This window comes from Gopherus flavomarginatus, chromosome 3 (assembly GCF_025201925.1).
Source record: "Gopherus flavomarginatus isolate rGopFla2 chromosome 3, rGopFla2.mat.asm, whole genome shotgun sequence".
Taxonomy (NCBI): domain Eukaryota; kingdom Metazoa; phylum Chordata; order Testudines; family Testudinidae; genus Gopherus; species Gopherus flavomarginatus.
This window is the reverse complement of record NC_066619.1, coordinates 14,784,652-14,809,515: the sequence shown is the minus strand read 5'-3', so window position 1 is coordinate 14,809,515 and position 24,864 is coordinate 14,784,652. Positions and strand designations below refer to the sequence as shown.

Below are 24,864 nucleotides of genomic sequence, written 5' to 3'. Positions count from 1 at the left end.
CTTCAGCTGGCTTCTAGTCTTTAAGACTCCTATTTGGCTCAAATATTCTCTTATGTCTTGCCATTTCATACACTGCCCTTTATACCTTTTGTTTAGGGGTATATCTACTCTCCAATTCTTATAACATGTCCAAGAAACCTCTATGCTAAGTTAAGGGATTTTAACGTTACATTCTACTCGACCAGTTTCTGAAACCTCCTCCCTTTCTAAATTGTACGGTCACAGCACCAAACACTAGCACGAGCCTTCTTGCAGAATGCTTACTAGTTACTACTCAAACAAATTCCTTTGTTTACAGCCAGTGTATATGCAGATACTTGAAGTTGCCCATTAGGTGTTTCTGAAAGTGCCTGTAATGTTCTATGCACTCTTCCAAATGAAATGCAGTATATTCTGCCTTGAAATAAATGTTAAAATTGAGTTTTTGTTTTTAAAAATCCTTCAACACTGTACTTAGTCACTTTTTTTTCTTGATACAGCGGCTGGTAGGGTATGACCTTACTAGAGTATTTGAATTATGACCAGAGTTTGGAGCCAGATGCTCTACGTATGGTCTGTTCCATTTCAGAACTTACTTTGGATCTGTGGACTCTTTGTAAGAGCTGCTTTGCCACCTAATACTAATTGCTCTTTCCTATATAGGTTATATAACGTAATGCAAAATAGATTTCTGAAACACTGATGTAGGACGGTATCCCTGCCCACCTCACTGAATGACAAGAGGCCACTTTGCCCACTTTACCATTATAGGTCAAACCCAACTGTCCTCTCCTACTGTCCATATTTGCAGGTAAATCATTCATCATATTCAAATCAAAAACTAATCTCTTCCAGTCCATTACCCCTCTATAAGTCCACTGATGCAAACTAGCAGTTGTTTCCCTATGTCCAGATTTAGTCAATACAGCCAATGAAAAGTGTGTTTTTTCTTAGCTTTTTCTAGTTAGGCTCTTCTTTTATCGACTCCTCCTGGACTACATTCCAGGGTACCTTCCTCATTGAAAGAAGCAGCTTTAGCATTCTGTCACAAATGTATGGAAGCTTTACTGCAATTTTTGGCTCCATTTGGACAATTTCTAGCCCAGAACAGTTTCCTTTGGAACTCTAATCTCCATTTAGGAGGAAATGGAAGGGCTGAAAGCACACTGCCTGTGGTAGTAGAATGAGGGTCACACTTAAAGAATCTCACTGCACTGCTGTGTGTCACTTTTGGTAGTCAGAGAAAGAGGCACCTTGCAGATCCAGCTTTTGCACCTCACTCTGTGGAAAGGTTCGGGCATCCAAAGATCCCCAGCAGAAGCGTGTATTTAAATTCTGAGTTAAAGAAGGGAGATCTTGAACTGAAAGGATCTAACCCTTTATCAACTGCATCTGTCCTGTGGTCAGTTCAGAGGTTTGAGCATACAGGACCAAACTGTCCATGGTGTTTTCTGGCTTAACAGATATTTGTTAGGGCTTTGTCCTTTTCCCTGAAAATTCCCCATTTACCCAAAATAATGTTAATGCAAGGAATATGCTAACTCCAGAGGGTCTGCTTTCTCTTTCCAGGGAATGACTTTCCCTTCCTCCTAACTCCAGAAGCCTTAGGACTTGAGGGCTCTCATGCAACTCAACTTGGCTAGCCTCCCTCCATGATGGAGATTCTCAGTTCCATCTGATGCAGAAGAAGCACTCCCAGTTTCTTCAGGGAGGACTTTCCATGAAGACTAAAAGACTTACTTGGCAATTCTCTAAAATGCAACCAATTTAAAAATCATGAGGAAACCAGCTCAGCTTCTACCTGTTTACAGCTACATTTCTGACTAAGGGCAGCTATATGAGGCCCTATCAAAATTCTCATTAAGCAGTTATGCTACTATAGCCCCCGATGTGGATATTTTTATTTTCATTTAGCTTAAACTCCTTCCCAAGAGACAAACTAAACTGAAAAAAGACACTTGTACTGGAATGTGTCTGCCAGGGTGCTGGTGCTGTATTGGTTAAATTCACATCTTAGATTATACCTAGACAGAGAAGTCCTTAAGTATCTGTAAAGAGAAAATGAGAGTACTAGAAAAATGCATACATGAATCCTAGGCTGAGACTGGGGCAATCAGTTTACATTACCCTTTTAAGAGTCATGTGTTACAGAGGTGATACCAGTACTGTAGAAAAACAAGTGATTTTTAAACAGTTACAGCATTTTGACTAACTTATCTCTCTGATCTTGTGGGGGAGGGGGAGATAGGCCCACCTCATACCGAAAAAGTGAGGAAATCAGAGTCAAATTAAGTGGCTAAAACAAATATGGGTCACTCAAGCAGTGGATTGTTTGGTCACAGCTCCTTTTGAAATTCTTTGAAAAAACAAATCAAGTCACTCTTACAGAGGACGAAGCCCATACCAAGCTTGCATAATTGTTTTTTAGAATTCAGTATGCCTTCCAAAGGAACAAATGTCTTGCAATCTCAAATAGTGCAGTAGATCATTGTTTCGCCAAAATTCCCTGTTTACTGAGAGTGATTCTTCATCCCAAAATAAGTTATGGGAAAGCTGATACTGTGACAACACAGGCTTGGACTGGACTGGCCCAATTTCATATGTGAGGAGTGATTCTACTTTTTGGCATTGGAGCCAGGAAGGTTAGCAGGTTGGATTATCTCAGATTTTTATCATCAAGGCTTGCTTCAGAATGCAGTCTTTTTTAATGTCTGTTCCATTTTGAAAGATTTTTTCATTCTGTTAATCAGTTTATCTAGAATAAAAGTGAACATTTAAAATCTTATTCCATTTTTTGAACTGGTGGGTTTTTTGGACACCATCTGGTCTGAAATCTCTGGGTGGGGCACAAAAAGGAAAACGGCTCTGGATGCAGCTTTGATAGTACGTCGGTATAGGTTTGCCACAGTGAGCAGTAACAAATATGGTAATGCTGACCCACTCTACTGATCATACAAGTTGATTTCAAGCGGGTTCCATCCATGCAAATCACAGGTTCCCTTGAATATATTTGATATTTGTACCAGGACATCTACATCGGTGACTTGTCATAGATGGTTGGAGTTGAGGTGAAGACTCAGTGCAAGCTAGCCCCAGATCTCATTTTGATGTTACCTCTCTTCTAAGCAAATGTGCCCTGGATCATAATGGGTGACACATTGCCTGCACTCTGGACCTGTTGAAAGATAAAGGACTTGACAACTTTTGTGATTAAGTATTCTCACTTTCTGAATAAAAGCATCCTTCCCTCCTTAGAACAGTGTTCCAGGGTTCATTGCAAAATAGTCATATGTGATCAATCAGAAATGCTGTTTGTTTGAGATCAGTGGACTATACTGTGTTTTCCAAGCCACTTGGGATGAGCTAACAACTTGGGATCTCCGCAAGTGTTTGGAATTAGTCGTTAGCAATTTAGACAAAAGTGCTGCTTGCATTTATCATGCTCTGAATAATCCATACAATTTAGTATAAGGTTTGAAACATTACAGCTGTGTTTAAAGGAGCCACATCTCAAAGATAACCAACTCCAGTCATAAAACCATAAAGACTTCATATGTCAATTAATACCCAGCACGTGGTATGTACTAATGAGTCTTTAGACTCAGGCATCTTGGCAATAGTGATGCATATTAAAGAAAATGATCTAGCCAAAAGACTGTAAAATTTCATTAGTAAAAGTGTCTGACCACCAAACCAAAGGTGATCCTTCACTCAGATTCCTCATCTTGTTGCTTTTCCATGACACACAGGTGCTAAATAAAATTCCAGTAAATTGAATGAGACTTGGTTGTAAAAGGTGTGTATGTGAATGGTTGCTGTTTGAGTTTCTTTATGCAAAATAGAGCATTATTATACAAACAATTTGTGCGAAAATGAAATGTTGCTTTGTATTTTTAAATTGCTCATTAGCACTTACCTCTGACTTAGTATAGGATACATTACGCTAATTTTAATAGTTACATTTTAAATATCAAAGCTTGAGCTTGTAAATAAGAGTTTGGAGATCTTGGATTTCTAATCTATGGTAGCATCCTAAAGGTGTGTTGTTAACATTAAAGAACTACAGCAACCAAACTTCAGACTGCTTTATAACTGTTGCCTGGCATTTCAAAGCATTGTATCCAAACATTAACATTCTCTTAAGTTTCTGAGGTGCAAGGGTTATTCTGTTTTTATAGATGAGAAAGCAAAATTGTTGACTTCCAAAGGCCACAGAGATGGTCTGATAGAGCTGGGTATGGAACACCTGAATATCTCGCTCTTAGAAACATGCTGCCCAGTCTACATCACACTGTCGTCTCTTCACTTAAACCTGTTGTAATTATTATTGTGGAGGTTTTTTTCTTTCACTGCTGCAATTCATCTATTAAAATCTCAGAACTGATTTAGCAAAGAAAATTTCACAGTACAATAAGGGAAGGTAGGGGGTTTTCTCTGCCCCCCTCTCCTCCAGCTTGTTTATGGTTTTGGTAGTCATTAGTTTAAATGTAACTCTAAGATGGGCTACTTTGAAGCTATTGTGTTAGACAGTTTTTTCTTTTATGTATACACTGTGGGAGCAGAAAATAGTATTTGATACCTGCTTTAATTAAGATTTCTCATTTTCTGTAATTGTCTTAACAAGACAGGCACTCTTCTGAAATAAGTTGAAGTTTTTTGTCATGGTGATGTCTAAAAGTTGTTCTCCTTATGCTGTGGCAGTTCAACTTAAGATGCACATGGCCTTACTTTATGAACTCCTTAAATAGGTTTATTTTAAAAAATTAATTTTTAAAATTAAATCTTGGTTACAGCCAGGTTGATGAAGTTTTGCGTGTTTTAAGGGACATTACAACTATGTTGATTTCTTAAAGCCAGAGAAATTGTTCACCTTTTAAAAACATTACCATTTACCTTGAGTCACGTGTTCCATTTTATTGGACTCCTTCATATAGAAAATAGAGCATTTGTGTTAGGTTTAACTGATATCTAATGCTATATCTTCTATGTGAAAGGAAGTATTATGTACACTTTTCCATGTTTTACATCATGGTATTTTGAATAACCATGTTTCCATATTCACATCAATTTTTTTGTTTTTTGTTTTGTTTTCAATTTATGCACAGCACTTGCTCTGAAATTTGGGGACTGAGTACACCAAATACGATAGATCAGTGGGATACAACAGGCCTTTACAGCTTCTCTGAACAAACCAGGTGAATATGCTGCCCTGTCTCATCATAGAGATCTTGTGGGAGGGATTGGCTTTGGAGGGTCTGTAGAGGGATGCTTTTGCTGTAAATTATAATAAAATGCTTCCTAGTCATCATATGGTACAGCACTCTAAAAACAATTGCTTGCCTCTATTTTTAAAAAAAGTTCTCAGCTGATGTTTTGACCAATGAAAATTCTAATTCTGGAATAATCGTATTTCCACACCAATGCCATTGAAAGAATGGGAAGACTTGGAAAATGCAAGCACTAATGTGTTTTGATATTTATAACGACCAGGTTAGCACATTTAACTCCTTAGGCCTAATTATACAAAGTTTTTAAATTGCTTTGTATGTCATATAGTTTTGAATATCTGATCAATTAGCAAGATTTAAAAAATTATTCTTTAAAAAAAATTGAGTAGGCTTTTTATTTTTTCATGTCACCTTTACTTTGTGTATTGAGGTTTGTCTCCCTCATCCCATAACAATCATAAACATCTGCATTTGTGTAAGCCTATGCAGTCTGCCTTAAAACTAGCAAAACAATTTCAACTGGTAGCACAGTACATGCATACTCAAGTACATAATTAAATTGCACACTTTTACAAGATGTGTTTTGATGCTTTTGCATTATTGTTATACTGCCATGTGGATCACCTGAGCAGCTGACTGCTTTAGGTTTATTTGAAGTCCTCAGGAAATTACTCTTCTTAATGCATCCATGCTACAGTATAGTCATGAGAGGTAGAAACTGAGGGAGTGTTCATGGTGTGCAGTGTTACAAATGTCTTGTTCATGTCACTTTCATATGAAGAATTCATTTTATGTGCTTAGAGGTATAATGGCTTTTTAATGAATCCCAAACTCATTGGCATGAACTTATTCTAGAGCTTATCAAGTTACTTTAAAAGTACTACCTTCTGAAGTTCTCCAGCAACAGCAATTTAAATATTGTAAACTTTTTTTGTTTTCTGAGGGGGTAGAGAAAACACTCAACCCTGCCCCTCATTCCCCAACCTTTTGATTATGATGATTTTTAAGATACAGCCTGTAAATATTTTTGAACATCTTCCCCATATAGATCTCTCGATGGCCGTCTACAGGTATCTCATCGTAAAGGATTACCACATGTTATTTACTGCCGCTTGTGGCGCTGGCCAGATCTTCACAGTCATCATGAACTTAAGGCAATTGAAAACTGTGAATATGCTTTTAATCTTAAAAAGGATGAAGTATGTGTAAATCCTTACCACTACCAGAGAGTGGAGACACCAGGTAGGAAGACTGCTGTTAGACATTTTAAAGAAGCCCCAGTACAATGTTTACCCAGAAAACTCTTAATAGATTAGTTGGAGTCCGTTAGTAATATTTAGGGTGCAAAAATGAGTGGAAAAGGGTTGTCCCTGTGGTTTTGCCAAAATGGCAAGATTTGGATGAAAGAATAGCATAGATTTTGCAAACTCAAATAATTTGACTATTGCTTAACTTTTCACTTGTGGTAATATAGTAAAACTTCTAAAATGTATATTTTATTTGTGTTGGACAGTTTCAAATCCTCAGTTTAGCATGAAAATGTCACAATTAGTGTAGTGAAATCCACCTGCCTTAGACTACTGAAAACATAAATGACCATGTCCAAGTTGGCTGATATGGAATAGTCTTATTAAACAGGCTTTTTACAAATCTGATACTTCTGATAACTGATTTAGAACTACTACTGTATAATCGCCTGAGTTTCAAAACAGCTCAGCACATCTGAAGATCTGGTTTTCGTAGACCATAGAGGAGTAAAATAGCTATTTACGGGATCTCACTAACGTTTTATATTTTACTTTCCCAGTTTTGCCTCCTGTGCTAGTGCCACGACATACTGAGATTCTAACAGAACTTCCACCTCTTGATGACTATACTCATTCCATTCCTGAAAACACTAACTTTCCAGCTGGAATTGAACCACAGAGCAATTATATACCAGGTATCTTTTTCTTTTTTAAAAGCTAGTCTCTATATTAGTGGTTAATGTCCATGTAATAAGTCAAAGGTAGAAATTAAATTAAATCTGTCATTGTTCAGATTACTGGAAAGACAAACCAGGATATGCTTTCTGAACTTCAAAGTGAGGGGTTTTTAGCTATAATAATTCAAGTGAAAATATTATTTATAAATATGCTTTTTATACAATACAATTCAGTGTGCTTTTACTAAATTAATAAACCAGCTTTGTTTAAAACAAACATATTACACAGTGTACGTGTTTATTTTTATTAGACAGCATGTCTAGGATTTGAGATGCTGTTGAGGGCAGTAGTCTGACTTGATAAATGATCTGGAAAGGGGGCGGTGAACATTGAATTGGCAAAATCTGCAGACAATACAAAATTTTTTAGAATAGTTAGTTAGGTCCAAAGCTGACTGCCAGGAGTTACACTACTGGGTAACTGCATGACAAAATGGCAGATGAAATTCATTTTTGGTAAGTGCAAAGTAATGCACATTGGAAAACATAGTCCCAACTATATGTTCAAGGTGATGGGGTCTGAATTCTCTTTCTTGAGTAAGAACAGCTAACTTGAAGTCATTGTGGATAGTTCTATGGGAACACCTTCTCAGTGAGCAGCAGCCACATCTTGAATACTGCATACAGGTCTAGTTGCCATATCTCTAAAAAGATGATAAATTAGCATTAGAAAAGGTACACAAAGGAAACGATGGGGGTGAGGGGGAAGGTGAGAAGATATGGTAGAAGTCTTTTAAACCATTAATGGTGTGGAGAAAGGGGAAGTGTGTTATGTGAGGGGGTAAATAACAAGAACTAGGTCTTACCTAGTGAAATTAATAGCAGGTTTAAACCAAGCAAGGAAGTACTACTTCACCCAACACACAGACAATCTGTTGAACTCATCTGCTAGGGGATGTTGTGAAGGTCAAAAGTATAACTGGGTTAAAAAAAAGAATTAGATAAGTTCGTGGAGGATAGGGCTATCAATGGCTATTAGCCTAGATGGTCAGGGGATGCAACCCCATGCTCTGGATGTTCCTAAACCTCTGACTGCCAGATGGTAGGACTGGATGATATGCATATGCAGAACTTCAGTTTTCAAACTGTCTGGTAATGAGGGTCTTCAATACCAAACTTCAGCTTCCTGTTTTGGGCCGCTTTGGTGCTAGGTAGGGAGCTCTGTGTTCTGAGGCAAAGACCATATATGGAAAATTTGAATGACAAAGGTTGAAGGTTAGCAACTGAAAACAGGAGGGATTGATTAGATTAGAAACTGTTATTGACCTTAACCATAGCTGTTGGCTCCAGGGCCGTCGCCGGGGAGGGGGAAGGCAAGTGGGGCAATTTGCCCCAGGCCCTGGGTGCCACAGGGGCCCCCACGAGAGTTTTTTGGGGCCCCTGGAGGGGGGTCCTTCACTCACTCCGGAGCCCCTGGAAAACTCTCACGGGGCTTCTTCCGCTCCAGATCTTCGGCTGCGAGGGGTCCTTCTGCTCCAGGACCCGCCGCCGAAGTGCCCCAAAGACCCACGGTGGGGGGTCCTTCCGCCCCGGGACCCACCACCGAAGTGCCAGGTCTTCGGTGGCAATTTGGCGACAGGGGCCCCCTGTCGCCGTAGACCTCAGACCCCCTGAATCTTCTAGGTGGCCCTGGTCGTCTCAACTGTAATGAATGCATCAGAGGTGGGAAGAATCCACTTTTCAAAGTGGATTGTTTTTATATTTAAAAACAAACAAACAAAAATTCTCTCCTAACAAGTACTTCTTGAAACCATTCATTTCACTACTTAGAGTTACCTTAATATAAATGTGGCTAGTAATCTAATGTGATGTAATGATAGTTCAGTTCAGAAAATAGTTACCTTGGGAACTTTATTATGTGCAAGCAGAATGTTCATTTCTGGTATCTACAGCTGTGGTCCCATTGAATGTGTGAAAGATTTCCACAATACGTGCTAGCTTTTTATGACTTCATTGTAAATTTGTTTGCTATATGTGAAAGTTGTATTTCCTGTCCGACTTTTAGTCTTGTTCAATTCTTTTGATCCCCCAAGTGCAATCTTGGATTAGTGCATGACTTCTAAAATCTTTTGCAGTACTTATTCTAAAAGTAGAAATTCAAAGTTGAGGGCTTTTTACTATTCATCTAGTTTCAGTATTAACCATCTCTCAGTTACCATGGTAATATATCTATTTTAATAGCAATCAAGTAACCCTCCAGTCATTTAAGGTTCACTGAAGATATTTAAATCTTTTCACTTTACTTTGTAAACGTTAAAAAGGGAAAGGCATCAGTAGGTGCCTTGACAGCAAAAAGCTTGCCTGGCTCAGAGATTTCATACAGAAAATGGCTTCCCGAAGTGCAGTGAGTTAATGCCTTCAAGGCAGTATAAAAAATACATATTTTTGAGGGCAGAGGAAGCCAACCGTAGTCTCCTGTATGTTTTTATTTTTAAACTCTTGCCATTCAAATTAGACTTCTAGTATCAAAAACCCTCTTAAATTGTTCATGTAATTAGTAGGGCTGTCAATTAATCGCAGTTAACTCAGGTGATTAACGCAAAAAAAAATCAATCATGATGAATCACACTTTTAAACAATAGAATACCAATTGAAATGTATTATATTTTTGGATGTTTTTCTACATTTTCAAACATGTTGATTTCAATTACAATATAGAGTACAAAGTGTATAGGGCTCATTTTATAATAAATATTTGCACTGTAAAAATGATGAAGAAATCCTATTTTTCAGTTCACCTCATACAAGTACTGCAGGGTTTTCTTTTTTATTACAAATATTTGCACAGTAAAAACAATATAAAGTGAGTACTGTACACGTTGTATTCTGTGTGGTAATTGAAATCAATGTATTTGAAAATACAGAAAACATCCAAAAACATTTAAATAAATGGTATTCTATTATTCTTTAACAGTGCAATTAATTTTTGTAATCGCTTGAGAGCCCTAATAATTAGTTAACATTTAACAGATTGAAATTTTCTTTAAAAAGCCAAGGAAGGTGATAAGCATTTTTGTGGTGCTTTGAAAACAAGTTGGAATTGCCTAGAATCCAAGAGGGGAACTGGCATGGATGGGATCATTGTCGATTGGAAGGTGTAGCTAGTTGACATAGGCTTTCCTTGGATGTTGAAGGAAATGGCTGGAACTGTGGGCTGTTGTAGTGAGGGCTGGTTTTCTGTAATGTAGAAAATTCTAAAATGCGGGCAGGGTAACTGATAACATGGCTATCCTACGTGAAGGTGGCTAGTTCATGGATTTTTTTCAGTGTTGAATTTACCAGAGGGCTTCTCAGTTTTAATTCTAGTAAATGTGAAATCTGTTGATCAATACTGCAAAATTCTGCAACTGGCTGAAATGCAAGCATGCTACAAACAAGAATTGCATGTGAAGTTATATATACATGTATGTAGTGAACACTTGACAAATGTGAAAAAAAACCATACATAGACAAGATTACACACAAATTTCACCTAGATAAGGCACAGACTTAAGGCTGGAAGGTGTTGCAGATGCTGCTGTGACAAATAACACCCACCAATATGAAGTCCTAACTCACCGCTCAGATAGTGTATGGCACAGACTGTTTAGAATGAAAATCCTAAAAACTTAATCAGTGAGCTAACATATGTAATATTGATACAATTTGTTTGCTCTTTGCAGAAACGCCACCACCAGGATACATCAGTGAAGATGGAGAAACAAGTGATCAGCAGTTGAACCAAAGCATGGATACAGGTAAAGCATATTCATCTCTTCACTATGTGTTCAGAGTTGGGATTTCTAGGTGTGATCATCTAACACAGACCTGCACAACTCGTAAAGCGGCGTGGGCCATATTACTCCAAAGAAAACAGCTGAGGGCCGAACCCCACTGGCCCTGCCAAAACCCCCCACCCAGCACCGCCAAGCCCCCTTGAAATACTCTCCCTCCCCCCCCAGCACCGCCCACCCTACAGAAAGAAACCCTCCTTCCCCAGCGCCTCCCCACTGAAACAGTGGTATTGAACCTTGGTAATAAGTTATAGCGGGCCCCTAAGGTAGTGTAATTAAAGTAAAAGAAAAATGTCTTTTTGCTAGAAGTAGAATAAGCTCTTCCCCCAACTTTATAATCGATTGCCCTGTTGAATGAATGAGGTGTGACTGAGGAAGGCATGGAAGGCGGCACCTCCAGACAGCTGTAACCCTTGGAGAGGGGATGGGAGCCAGACCAGATCAGTAGAACAGGTCAGCCACTGACTCCTCGCTTGCCTCCTCAGCCCGTCTTCTCCTCACCCCCCGCCACTGCCCAACCGCAGCTTACCTACTCACCCTCCATGGGCCGCACAATGAGCCCACCTACTCACCTCCTGCGGGCCGTACAGTGAGCCCTCGCGGGCTGCATGTTGTGCAGGCCTGATCTAACTCAATGGGATGACATCTTTCAACAATGGTTGTAATAATGGAGGTCTGACAGGCCTTCTTTAATTGTAAGCCTAACTGTGGAAAGTGGATAGGGGTTCATAATTTGCTACAGTGTCCTGTTATGTAAAATAATTTTAAAAAAAAGTAAAGGGGTGTGGGGAACTGAATTTTTTAAAAAAGAAAAGGTTTATTGATACCACTCAAGCCCTGTGGTGAAGATTATGACTGATAATAGGAGTAGGGGACCAGAAGGCAGTGGACCATAAGAACATAGAATGGCCATACTGGGTCAGACCAAAGATCCATCCAGCCCTGTATCCTGTTTACTGACAGTGACCAATGGCAGGTGCCCCAGCGGGAGTAAACCTAACAGGTAATGATCAAGTGATCTCTGTCCTGCCATCCATCTCCACCCTCTGACAAACAGAGGCTAGGGACACCATTCCTTACCCATCCTGGCTAATAGCCATTAATGGACTTAACCTCCATGAATTTATCTAGTTTTCTTTTAAACCCTGTTATAGTCCTAGTATTCACAACATCCTCAGGCAACGAGTTCCACAGGTCGATGGTGTGCTGTATGAAGAAGAACTTCCTTTCATTTGTTTTAAACCTGCTGCCCATTAATTTCATTTTGTGGCCCCTAGTACTTACATTATGGGAACAAATAAATAACTTAGTTTTGTGAGATCTTTTTGAAGTTTTTCACAGTCTGCTTTGGTCTTAACCATCTTGAGTAGTTTAGTATCATCTGTGAACTTTGCCACCTCATTGTTTACCCCTTTCTCCAGATTATTTATGAATAAGTTTGAATAGAATTGGTCCTAGGACTGACCCTTGGGGAATACCACTAGTTACCCCTCTCCATTTTGAAATTTTACCATTTATTCCTATCCTTTGTTCCCTATCTTTTAACCAGTTCTCAATCCATGAAAGGATCTTCCCTCTTATCCCCAGAGGGACCTTGTCAAAGACTTTCTGGAAATCTAAGTACGCTATATGCACTGAATCCCCCTTGTCCACATGTTTGTTGACCCCTTCAAAGAACTCTAATAGATTAGTAAAACATGATTTCCCTTTACAGAAACCATGTTGACTTTTGCCCAACAATTTGTTCTCCTATGTATCTGACAATTTTATTCTTTACTATTGTTTCAACTAATTTGCCTGGTACTGACGTTAGACTTACCGGTCTATAATTGCCGGGATCACCTCTAGAGCCCTTTTTATATATTGGCGCTACATTAGCTATCTTCCAGTCATTGGGTACAGAAGCTGATTTAAAGGACAGGTTACAAACCATAGTTAATAGTTCCATAACGTCAATGCCATCTGGTCCCGGTGACTTGTTACTTGTTACAAAATTGGTACATCAAAAAATAGGCCTAATGTGGCAAAATAATGAGAGGATAAACAATTCTTCCCATTATCCTTTTTGGTGCCTTTAAAAAGAAACTTGAGGGAAAGAGAACTTTTACCATCCTTGTGGCAGTAGCAGAAGGATTGTTGCTGTGACATCAGACCTTAATACTCAGTTTGGGATGCTTGACTGTCTTCATTTCATCAGAGGGGAGCTCATCTTGATACATATGAGATCCTGCTGTCTTGCCTCCCTCATTTGTCCTTTGCCATCCCCACCACTATCTTGCACCTGTTCTACGTCTTCCTCTCTTGGCTTTTCACCTGATTGTAAAATCAACTGCGCTGCACAGCACCAGCATAGCGAGATGAGCTGGCCCAACCAGCTCGGCTTGGCTGAAGGACCAGTGAAGGAAAAGGGATCTCTAATCAGACCAACCAAATTATGTTCCTGGCCAGGGAGGTGAGCTGGGGTCCAGAGGTGGCTGATCTGCCAACCAAAAGCATCTGTCTGAATGACCAGCTGACGTGTATCTTGAGAACATCAACAAAAGCCGTATTTCCCCCCCCATTTATACTATCCTATCTCCTGTCTATCGTGTGGCTGTTTTGTCAAAAGCAGGAAAGGGACTGTCATTCCTAGCTCAGAATTACACAACAGAACAAACCCTTTCCCCCCCTCCCCCACTAAGGAGGACTATTTGGCAGAATAAGAAAGAGACTGCAACCACTATTCATCCTTTTTAAGAAAAAAAAAAGTGTTGATAGATTTTGACTGTTTATTTTGCATCATCACTCAATTTCAGTTTCAATTTGTTTTGCCTTGTTTTAAATCTTTTTTTCCATTTGTGTATGTTAATCAGTACATTTTTAACCTTGTGGAATAAATTTTATAGTACATTAGCTGGGGTACAAAGCAGGCTGAGGTCTCTCTCCTCCAAATCCTTGGCCTTATTTTAAAACTGTTCAACTTTGGACAGTTTCAGGGTCCTGTTAACACGTTTGACTCTTTTTGAGCCCTTTATTCCATCTAAATTAACAAAACACCCTTTCGCTACAAATCATAATGGAATTCCTCTGGTATATACAAGTATATTATTCCAATCTCTTCTGAAATTTCAATACCAATTTAGTATGAACAATGACTATATGGAAATGACTTCTTACAAAAGAACGTAACTATTCAAGGATGAATCATGCTGGGGCATACTTGCCAGTATCTTGCCAGACTATCCTGAAAAGAGCATCTTGTAGATAAGTTTATATTAACCAAAGAAGTTAACACATCCTCTTTTGTTCCCAGAAGTCTAGGGGGCTGCTTGATCTGGTCTGCTTAATGAAATAGTATGACCGTTTTGAAAACCTTATTCTATATAACATTTTTTCCTCTTGTGCTCATCACCATGGTGTGAGAGCATCAACAATGAAACTGTCTTCGCAAGTACCTCTGATGTAGAGAAGTATCCCATTTGACACATAGGGAATAGAGGCAGAGATTGAGTGAATTTGGTCAAGGTCACACGGGAAGACTGGCAGATCTGAGAGTAAAACTCTGATCTCGTTGGTCCTGGTCCATTGCCTTAACTGTAAGATTCCCTGACTGGTGGTTAGACATCCCCTTAACTTTGCATGACTAGTGCTTGATGCTACCAGTGCTGATGATAGAATATATGTAAAATCCATTGCAAAAGGCAATTGCTAATCTCATTTGGCCAGTAACATGGGGCAAAAGACTAATTCAGTTTTGCTCACTGTGTACTCTTGGAGGAATTCTGTGCCGAAAAATGAATTCTGCACACGGTATTTTAAAATTCTGCATATTTTGTCAAAATAACACTACATAATCATGCCAGTTTTAATTATTTTCGTAACTTATTTCAAAATACCTGTCAAACTGTCTGTAACAACACAGACAAACAGAAATTTTCCCCAGGAATAGAGTTGAAGAAACCTCTACAACAACTCAGTTCCTGTTCCTGTCACACATCACCTCCATATTGGTGCACATAAAAAAGTTCATTCCGCCCGTGGACATAAAAAATTAGAGGGAACCCTGGTCAGCACTGTTACCTCTGGATGAGAAGTTCCTGCTGACAGTGCGTTCAGATAGTCTATCTTGGCAGTCTGTGTTTAATGTTGGCAGTCTTACTTAAATTGGACTCTAACTGTACTAGTTTACATAAGGGCTGCAGTGCCTCAGCAGTATAAACTTGATGCCTTTAGTTTAAAAGGCTAACCTACTAGAACAGGAGTCGGCAACCTCTGGCAGGTGGCTCGCCAGGGTAAGCACCCTGGCGGGTTGGGCCAGTTTCTTTACCTGCCGCGTTGGCAGGTTTGGCCGATCGCGGCTCCCACTGGCCGCGATTCGCTGTCCCAGGCCAATGGGGGCAGCATGGGCAAGGGATGTGCTGGCCGCGGCTTCCTGCCACCCCCATTGGCCTGGGACAGCAAACGGCGGCCAGTGGGAGCCAATGCGGCAGGTAAACAAACCATCTCAGACCCTGGCGAGCCACGTGCCAGAGGTTGCCGATCCCTGTGCTAGAAGCAGCCTTGTGTTTTGTGTCTTTGCCTCTTTCCCCTGTATTTCTTCTCTAGTCCATAGTAGACTGTGCAGGAGAGTTCATGTTTCTTTTCTCAGTCTTTCTTCATCCTTCCATGAAGAATAGTCTTTTAAATATATAATCCCAGTTATGACATTTCCAAAGACATGCCTGGCCTCCAGTGAGAGTTTGGATCTCAAAGTGTCATAAAACCTCTGTATTTGTCACATCTACCTTCTTTTCTAGCTGTCCTCACTGGAAGTCAAGCAGGAAGCCACTGGTTTCTACAGTCGATTACAAATAAACAAAATATACATGAGGATTTAAGATATAATCACATGCAGTGAATGTAATGTGAGTTCCTGCCAAATACTTAAGATTTCACCATTAAAGGTGTTTAATACAGTAGAATCTCAGTTATGAACATCAGAGTTACAAACTGATTAGTCAGCTACACACCTTCTTTGGAACTGGAAGTATGCAATCAGGCAGCAGAGACCAGAAAAAGCAAATACTGTACAGTACTGTGTTAAACGTAAACTACCAAAAAAAGGGGAAATTAAAAAAAAAATTTTTTTGACAAGGTAAGGAAACTGTCTGTACTTGTTTCATTTAAATTGAGATGGTTAAAAGCAGCATTTTTCTTCTGCATAGTAAAGTGTCAAAGCTATATTATGTTACTGTTCAGTTGTAAACTTTTGGAAGAACCACTATAATGTTTTGTTCAGAGTTATGAACAGCCTCGGGAACAGAGGCCTTCATAACTCTAAGGTACTACTGTACTAACAAAAAGTAAAAGTAGCTCCTAAAGTGTGTATACATTTGGGCAGTCCATGTATTGATATTTTAAACTAAGGATAAGGCACTTCGTTTCTGAGTTTTATTTCGATTATGGAACACCATGCTTCTCCATATGCTAGCATTGTATTACGATATCATTCTTTGTAATGAACTACAAACACATCTGATATCTTGCAACCAGTTTTCCAGATTAAAATTATCTAAAATATTCTGAATTATTTCCACAGGATCTCCAGCAGAGCTATCTCCTAGTACTCTCTCCCCGGTTAATCATAGCCTGGGTAAGCTGGAAATACTTCACTTTTAATTGTTTCCTAAATCGTGTGCTTCGTATATGTATCAGCATAAGTCTTTCTCCTTTTTTTGGGTGCTGATCATTCACAGAAGGGTGGAGTCTATATTAGAAGGAAGCAGTGTCATGGTTAGCTCTCATTAATGGTGTCTTTGCTAAAACTCAGGTTTAATTGCAAAGATGTTAAATGTGAATAAGTGTGGTACTCTTTTACTAGTAACTGCTGGGACCTTGGGAAAGGGTAGAATGGCTGAGGCTATGCAAGAATGATGGGAGCAGGAAGGGAATTTTACTTGTAAGAATAAATTACTTAAGACGTCAGTTGGTGGCTGTAATGTTTCCATATACATATAGCTGCCAGATAATAGGGGCTGCTAAAAATCTCTCCAGCACTGTAGTAGCTGCCTAGACTTGACTTCTATCACACTGCTGCTTTAGTATGCTAGTGCACTTACACAATAGCGTCACCTGTGGCTACAAGGGAACAGCTGCTTCCTCCTGCCTCTGTCTTGCTGAGGTGTCAACTGTCTGCTGCATAGCTATTAGGAAGAATTACAAGGGGTCACAGACTCTCCTGGTTGGCCAGCCATGGGGAAGGGCATGTGGCTGGAAAATCAAGAGAAGCTATGTTGGGAAAAGCAACCTCTGAAGGTGAAAATGGGAAAAATAACTCAGGGCAATGACTCGGAAGGTACAAGGGAAGAGATTTGGGTGGTGAAGAAGAGGCTAGAAGGGGAAAACTAACAATCAAATGGGACAGTGTAGAAAGGCAAGGGTTTTTTCCTAAGACCTCAATATTCTTATCAGTGGCCTTGTGTTTTGGACATTCAGCGTAGAATTGTAAACTAATCCTCCTACTGGATAAAATTTTACCCCACTCTTTATTTCCTCAGTTATAAACAGCAGTTGCTCAAATCTACTGAGTAAGCAGTGATTGTGTGAGGGTGTTCCCTCGCCTGAATTAGAGGGCTTAGAGATGGGTGAGAATGACGAGGGGCATGGAAAAACTAATTAAAGAGATTGAAGGGACTGGGCTAGTTCTCGAAGACAAACAATGTACGTTATAAAAGTGTACAAAATAAAGATTTTATATGGAAGATACATTGGAAGCTTCTATTAACTTTTTATGATATAAGGATAAGAGGATATTCCTGTTAAAAAACAGTAACTTTAAAAGGCATTACCCGTTCATATGGATAACAGGAGTATCTCAGTGTTACAGTACATGCTTGAGGAGAAGGAGAAGGGCAGGGTGAGGGGATATTAAAAACACTTGCTTCAGAACATAATGACCAATAGTTAGAGGTTGGCTTGAGAGGAAACTCTTTTTTGTGGTCAGGCTATGCCATAACTATTTCTGTAGCGTTTGTTACTTGCCACTCAGTCACAGAATACTGTACTGGATGGCCAGTTAGTCCAGTATAACAGTTTTTATGTTTCTGTGCAGAATATGGGCTGTGAGAAGGAAATTCGCTGCATGATTTATAGAAAATGAAAACTTAGTTACTGATTGATTATAGCTCATGAGCTGTTGCCAAGACAAATTCGTTTGAATCAATAACTATATATTTTTAAACATCTGTTTCATTATCACAGGAATTCTCACTATTTCTTGTTTTCAGACTTACAGCCAGTTACTTATTCAGAGCCTGCGTTTTGGTGTTCAATAGCATATTATGAACTGAATCAGAGAGTGGGAGAAACCTTTCATGCATCCCAGCCTTCACTGACTGTGGATGGTTTTACAGACCCATCAAATTCAGAAAGATTTTGTCTAGGTTTGCTCTCCAACGTTAACAGAAATGCCACAGTGGAAATGACAAGGCGACACATAGGTATGTTCTAAATCTTGTAACCATCTCTTTAAGGGTACCGACACTTCCCTGAATAGAGCTGGGTGGTTTTTGCTAAGTTCTGAGTGTTGCAGCTTAAATTCGATCAGCATAGGACTTGAACATTATTAAATGAGAACAATAAACGAAACAAGCAACGTTTAATAAAATACTAGCAGTACTGAATTGTGTTGTGACTCTGGCCTTTCATTAGAGCTGTTGGAGGTGGGGGAGGGGCAGAAGTCGACTTGCAAAGCTTAAATTTCTATTTTGCTGGATTTCAATGTGGATTTTTTTGGTGAAATCTTTCATGTTAAATCAAAACTTTCAAAAAAAAAACAATTGTGGTTTAAAAGTCAGTTGTTTATAAAAACTTTAGATTTTTGGGAACTACTAGCATACAATTTAACTGCTCAAGCAAAACTGTCAGTAAAAAAAATCCAATTGAGAAGCCCTAGAACAATAAGCAAATTTTTTTTTTAAAGAAATGGAATTACAAAAAACGCACTTTTTTCATAGTGTGTCTCCTTGCTGAATGAGCTATTACATTAGCAATAGCTTACCATTAGAAATATGTTGTATGCTGTTTATATGAAAATAGCTAATTCAGATCAGGTATTTTTCTAGACAGGAGAGCTAGTTCATATTAAGGAGGAGCAGGAAGAGGCTGCCTTTTTATAAGAGCCAAATGAAGTCCTGTGGTGCCTGTGACAAACTGGGGTAGGGGTGGGGTAGGAGTCTGTTCAGTGTAAGGAAGGCCTTGGAGGTGAGAGGAAGTAGCAGACTATCCATGAGCCTTGTTCTTCTTCAGAGTATTGTGGCACATGCTGCTTCACCTACCACACTGGTATTTATACTAAAATGAACAAGATTTAATAAGAAAGTTAATCTACTTGTTTTAATTGCAAGTATTGCTTCAAGAGAGAGAGTATGTGAGGAATCAACATTGCCTTCAAACTTTGATTCTGGTTGCTTTGCTTTGTCTCAAAGTACTAAATAAAAGGAAGAAAATTTCTTGTCAAGAACAGACTTTCTTCTCATTCAAGAACAACACATTCTAGGGTTGTGGGAGGAGGAATTCTTCTTACCACATCCTGCTCTCGCTACAGGTGTCAGCTGGCAATATGGCGATATTGCCAGCTTAACTGATTCACCTTGCAGTTCTGGGGGGGAGGAGTTGGCCCTCAGTGAAATAAAGAAGTCTTCTAATGTGTCAACCAGTTCAGATTATATCATAAGTGAAGCTTCTACTAATCTTGTTTCAGGAAGGGGAGTGCGTCTGTATTACATTGGTGGAGAAGTTTTTGCTGAGTGCCTAAGTGATAGCGCAATCTTTGTTCAGAGCCCCAATTGTAATCAAAGATATGGCTGGCATCCTGCAACTGTGTGCAAAATTCCACCAGGTAAGAGCACAAGTACAAGATATACTAATCAAGAAATGGAGTAAATTTAAATGCACTGTCTTCCTGTTAACTTCTAGAAGTTGGCTCTTGACATTGCCCTTTTAGGAAAGCCTGCAAGTATGCATGGGCTGTAGTTTTCTTAACTTTTTTTTTTTCTTCATAGGATGCAACCTGAAGATCTTTAATAACCAGGAATTTGCTGCTCTTCTGGCTCAATCTGTGAATCAGGGTTTTGAAGCAGTGTATCAGCTAACTAGAATGTGTACCATAAGAATGAGTTTTGTTAAAGGATGGGGGGCTGAATACAGGTATGAAACATTCATTTTTACTTTTAAATTTACTCTAATCAATTTTCTCCCCTTCCTCCTGTCTCACTAATGCCCCAGCTTGAAAGGCAGATGATTAGACTGCTACCACCATTAGGAATCACTGTCAGCAAATAAAACAAGAGAATACAGTTACGTTTCTTCTTTGAGTGTATTCCGCAATAGGTGTGCATGCTCGTCATGCGCACCGGTGCCAGTTTTTCCCCTACCAGTACCCATAGGGGAGCGCCATAGCGACCCCTGGAGTGGTGCCTCCATGGTGCAATATAAGGGGCGCTGTGCACTCCCCCCACCCTCAGTTCCTTCTTGCTGTCAGTGAAAGTGCTTCAGAACTGCGCTGCGCCAGCTTTGCTGTAGCTCATCCCCAAAACTGCTTGTTCGTTCAGTGTAGAGTATCTGGAGTGAGTGAGTGCGTGTGTGCGCTCGGGCTGGAGTCTGCCCTGTGCCCCGGGTTTTAAGTCGTGCAACACCTGTAGACAATCTATGCCAGTGAGTGATCCGCATGCAGACTGTTTACACTGTTTGGGGGAAACCCATCTCAGCGATCACTGCAAGATTTGCAAGTCGTTTAAGCCTTGGACTAAGAGAGAAAGGGACTTTAGGCTCCAGGCTATTCTGATGGAGTCAGCTCTGGCGTGCCGCACTGAGTCGGCCTGGGCACCGCGGTGTCAGTGTGTGGCGACCCTTCGGCACCATCGACTAGTCGGCACCGCTCCCCATCCACGGGGCACATCAAGAAGGCTAGGAAGAGGTCTTCTTCACTGCAGCACTGGAGTAAACCCAGGACTGAGGCTGGGCCCATGTTGGGCAGTCCTCACAACTGTTCATCGCCTCGGCTGATCTCCACTCAGCGGCTCTCCAGCTGGGCCACCTTGTGCATCTGTACCTGTTATGACCTAGTGGGAATCCCTCTGCCACCAATTGTGAAGGCCACCAATTGCGCAGGCCTTGTCAGCTGCCTTTTTGGCCCATGTCCCCTTTCAGGACATTTGTAGGGCTGCCACGTGGTCTTCCGTTCACACATTCACCTCTCATTATGCGTTTGTCTCTCAGTCTGGGGAGGATGCTGGGTTTGGCAGGGCCGTTCTCTGTCCCGAGAGTTTGTGGACTCCTTCCCCCTCCAACAGATATAGCTTGGAATCACCTAATGTGGAATACACATGAGCAAACACTCAAAGAAGAAAAGACACCTTTTCCGTAACAGGTGTTCTTCGAGATGTATTGCTCATGTCTATTCCACATCCTGCTCTCCTTCCCCTCTGTCGGAGTTGTCTGGCAAGAAGGAACTGAGGCTGAGGGGAGCTCGCAGCGCCCCTCATACCGTACCATGGAGGTGCCACTCCAGGGGTTGCTAGGGCGCTCCCCTACGGGTATTGCTAGGGGGAAAGCTTCTGGAACCGGTGAACGTGGCGAGCACGCACAGCTATTGTAGAATAAACGTGAGCAACACATCTCAAAGAAAACCAGTTACAGAAAAGGTCACTGTCTTTTCTATGGGAGTGAGAGTGTTCTCAAACCCTTATGGATCAATATATTAATTTGTCTCACATTGCAGTAAACTAGCTTTTCTGATAAAAGTGTGGTGTTCTAGAAATTAGAGTTAACTTCTTACATCTGATCTTGCTTACTGTGGTGGAACCTCTCTCCACCATCTAGTGATTTTGAAGTTTGTGCTGTGATTACTTGCCTTTTTGTAAGATCTACATAAAGCCATTGTGTCTCAGTGCTGCTCCATATGGAGTGTAATGAGCTGCTTAAGATGTGGTGATGATTTCAAATGATGGTAACCAAGGAATAAAATTGAAATGACTCTTTCAATAAGTGTATTATAAAGAATAAAACAGCTAGAGCATGCACGTTTGGGAGATGGGAAAGAGTTTGGAACTCATTGTGGAAAACGTAACTATGCAGGAATGTAACTTTGTATGTGTTTGTGTAGTAAAACTGCTAAGAACAGTTTTACGAATGGAAAAAAAAATTTTTTTAATTCATTGTTGAATTTATTCCAGTTATGTTCTCTATTAGGGCAAATTAAATCTATAGAGGAAAGAGTTCTTTATAGAGTACAGTATGGGAATTCAGGAGGAACAGCATCTGACTTATATGAGCTGAGAAGCTCTACAGAAAAATTTGGATTACTTTGTCCCTGGGGGGAGAGGTGTGTGATCACTTAAAAAAAAAAATCCTCAAATGTCTGAAGTTTTCCACAGAAAGAATAGGGAATTGATATATGAAACATCTCTACAATATGTAATTACTGTAAAATGGAATTATTTCAGCTTTGAAGGTGTATATTTAATGCTGCCTAGGTTCTACTGATGCTTTGTCACCATTTTGGGTTTTAAAATGGATCCGTCCCAAGTTTCAGATTGGGATCTGAGATAAAATGAGAAATTTGAGTCATGGAATAAACTGGAAGTGCTTCTGTTAGCAAGAGGTAAACTAGAGGGAAAACTGGCCCAAGTTTAGAGCTGGGACTTGCCTCCAAGGGATTGTGTGTACATTAAAGCAAAATTAAATACAACATTATTTTCAATCTCATTTAGCTATACTGATTTTAGTGCTCAAACTACAGAGAGCCAAAACTTGAAGCACACAGAGCTTCATAAAGAGACAAGGGCATTGCGAAGGTTGCAGTGGTAAGGGTATTTTGTGTGTGTGTGCGCGTGTGTTGAGTTTTAAATGGCTAATAAACGTTGGGTCTGCAAGATCCAGTGGAGCTACTGGTAGAGTGGCTAAGTAACTATTCCTTACTGAAAAGTTTGTCTGCATCTGTATGTTTTGACAGAGAATATTAAATTCTTGGTGGCTTATGGATAATAAACACTGCTAGGCAAGATAACTGGCTAATCTGGCTTGTCTAGTAGCAAATTTAAGCCGTTGCCAGTTTTTTATGGGCTAGGTAAGTTACAAAGCTAGGCTAGGTGAGTGAACAAAGGTGAGTTAGGACTATTTGTAGGTAAAAGTATAAACAGGATTGTATGTAAATGATTGATCTTGGAGAAGTCTCTTGGTTATCTGTAATACCTAGTGTCATCTACAAGTTTCATACTTTAAGTGGTGTAGTTAAGGTAGGAGGATATTTACAGCTATACAGGATAATCTTGATTCAGGTAAGTGGTCTGAGGTGCCTAAATGTAAGATGATGAAATTAAGTAGAATTTATCAGCCTTGTGAAACTTCCAAAATTACATCCCTGGGAAGGTCAAGGTAAGCAAGGATGAATCAGTGCCTAACCTAAGAACAAAAGCTTGCATTAACTCGTTTCCATCTGGTAGTAGGACTGGCTGTTTTGGTAGATAAAATGTTTACATTCTTTGCTTGACATGATGGTTTGTATGTGTTGCATGAATCCAAAGAAGCAATTATAGGGCCTAGGTTAGAACACATGAACTTGCTGTCCAATTTTAGTACTTTTTATCTGAAGAAAGGTAGTCCAGTTGAGGAGATATGGTAATGGGCTACGCGGAACTTCTGTTCTGTTTTGAAGAGGACTAAATGGATTGTATTTCCTTGAGATGAGAGAGGAGATTTTTATGCCAGGAACATTTTTGTTCTGGCATAAGTATATAGCAGGGGTCGGCAACCTTTCAGAAGTGGTGTGCCGAGTCTTCATTTATTCACTTTAATTTAAGGTTTTGTGTGCTGGTAATACATTTTAATATTTTGTAGACGGTCTTTCTCTATAAGTCTTTGTATTATATAACTAAGCTATTGTTGTATTGTAAAATAAACAAGTTTTTCAAAATGTTTAAGAAGCTTCATTTAAAATTAAATTAAAATGTTGATCTTATGCCGCTGGCCCGCTCAGCCCGCTGCTGGTCTGGGGTTCTGTTCACCTAGGCCGGCAGTGGTCTGGGCGGGGCCTGTGGCTGGGACCCCAGCTGGCAAGGGTCCGGCAGCCAGTACCCCAGACCAGCAGCGGGCTGTGCGGGGCTGGCAGCCGGGACCCCGAGCTAGCAGTGGGCTGAGCGGCTCAGCCCACTGCTGCTAAGGGATTCCATCCGCCAGCTCCTGCCAGCCAGGATCCCGGCTGCTGGACCTGCTCAGCCCGCTGCTGATCTGGGGTCCTGGCCCTGCCCACATACAGTGGGTACCTACCTTCTCCCTGGTTCTGGCCCATTCTGTTCCCTTCTCTGCACTGAGCTGAGGGTGGGAGTGCACTGAGCACAGGGCTGGGGGTAAAGAGTCTGGCCAGGAGCTAGAAGAAGGGAGGGGGCTCAGGGTTGGGGCAGGAGGTTTGGGTGTGCGGCACTTAGCTGGGCAGCTCCCATTTGGTGTGAGAGGTGCAGGTGGGAATGTGGGGGGGGGGGTGCTAGAGCTCCCATTTGGTGCTCAGGTGGGAATGGGGATGTGGGGGGTGCAAGAGTCAGGATGTGGGGCGTGCATGGGGTTGGAGGGGCTGGGGATGTGTGGGGGTGCCAGAGTCAGGGCTGGGGTCGTGGGGCGGGTGAAGGAGTCAAGCAGAGGGCTGGGTGTATATGCGGGATGGGCACAGGGCTCAGGGCAGGGGCCTCGGTGGGTTCTGCGGGGCTCAGGGCAGAGAGCTGGGTGTCTGTGAGAGGGGGTTGGGGCTCAGGGGAGAAAGCTGGGGTGTGTGGGGGGGTGTGTGTCAGGGCAGAGGCCTGGGGTGTGTGTGTGGGGGGCTGGTTGGCAGGGGGCTGGAGGGGATATGTCCCTCTTCCACACACCCCCTTCCCCAAGGCCCTGTCTCTGC

General features: G+C 40.8%; 1 protein-coding gene across 2 annotated transcripts in view; it reads left to right on the top strand.

Annotated features, from left to right (window-relative positions):
• The window catches only part of SMAD2 (SMAD family member 2), a 91,045-nt gene that overhangs the window by 62,372 nt on the left and 3,809 nt on the right, over window positions 1-24,864 (top strand). Inside the window, exons 3-10 of one of the 2 annotated variants that reach the window (XM_050944743.1) lie at window positions 5,085-5,174; window positions 6,256-6,449; window positions 7,015-7,149; window positions 10,854-10,928; window positions 16,522-16,575; window positions 18,209-18,421; window positions 19,684-19,821; window positions 19,985-20,129. In XM_050944743.1, coding sequence (XP_050800700.1) covers window positions 5,085-5,174; window positions 6,256-6,449; window positions 7,015-7,149; window positions 10,854-10,928; window positions 16,522-16,575; window positions 18,209-18,421; window positions 19,684-19,821; window positions 19,985-20,129 — 1,044 coding nt within the window. The remainder of the gene's footprint in view (window positions 1-5,084; window positions 5,175-6,255; window positions 6,450-7,014; window positions 7,150-10,853; window positions 10,929-16,521; window positions 16,576-18,208; window positions 18,422-19,683; window positions 19,822-19,984; window positions 20,130-24,864) is intronic. The other variant, XM_050944744.1, reaches the window with a different exon arrangement.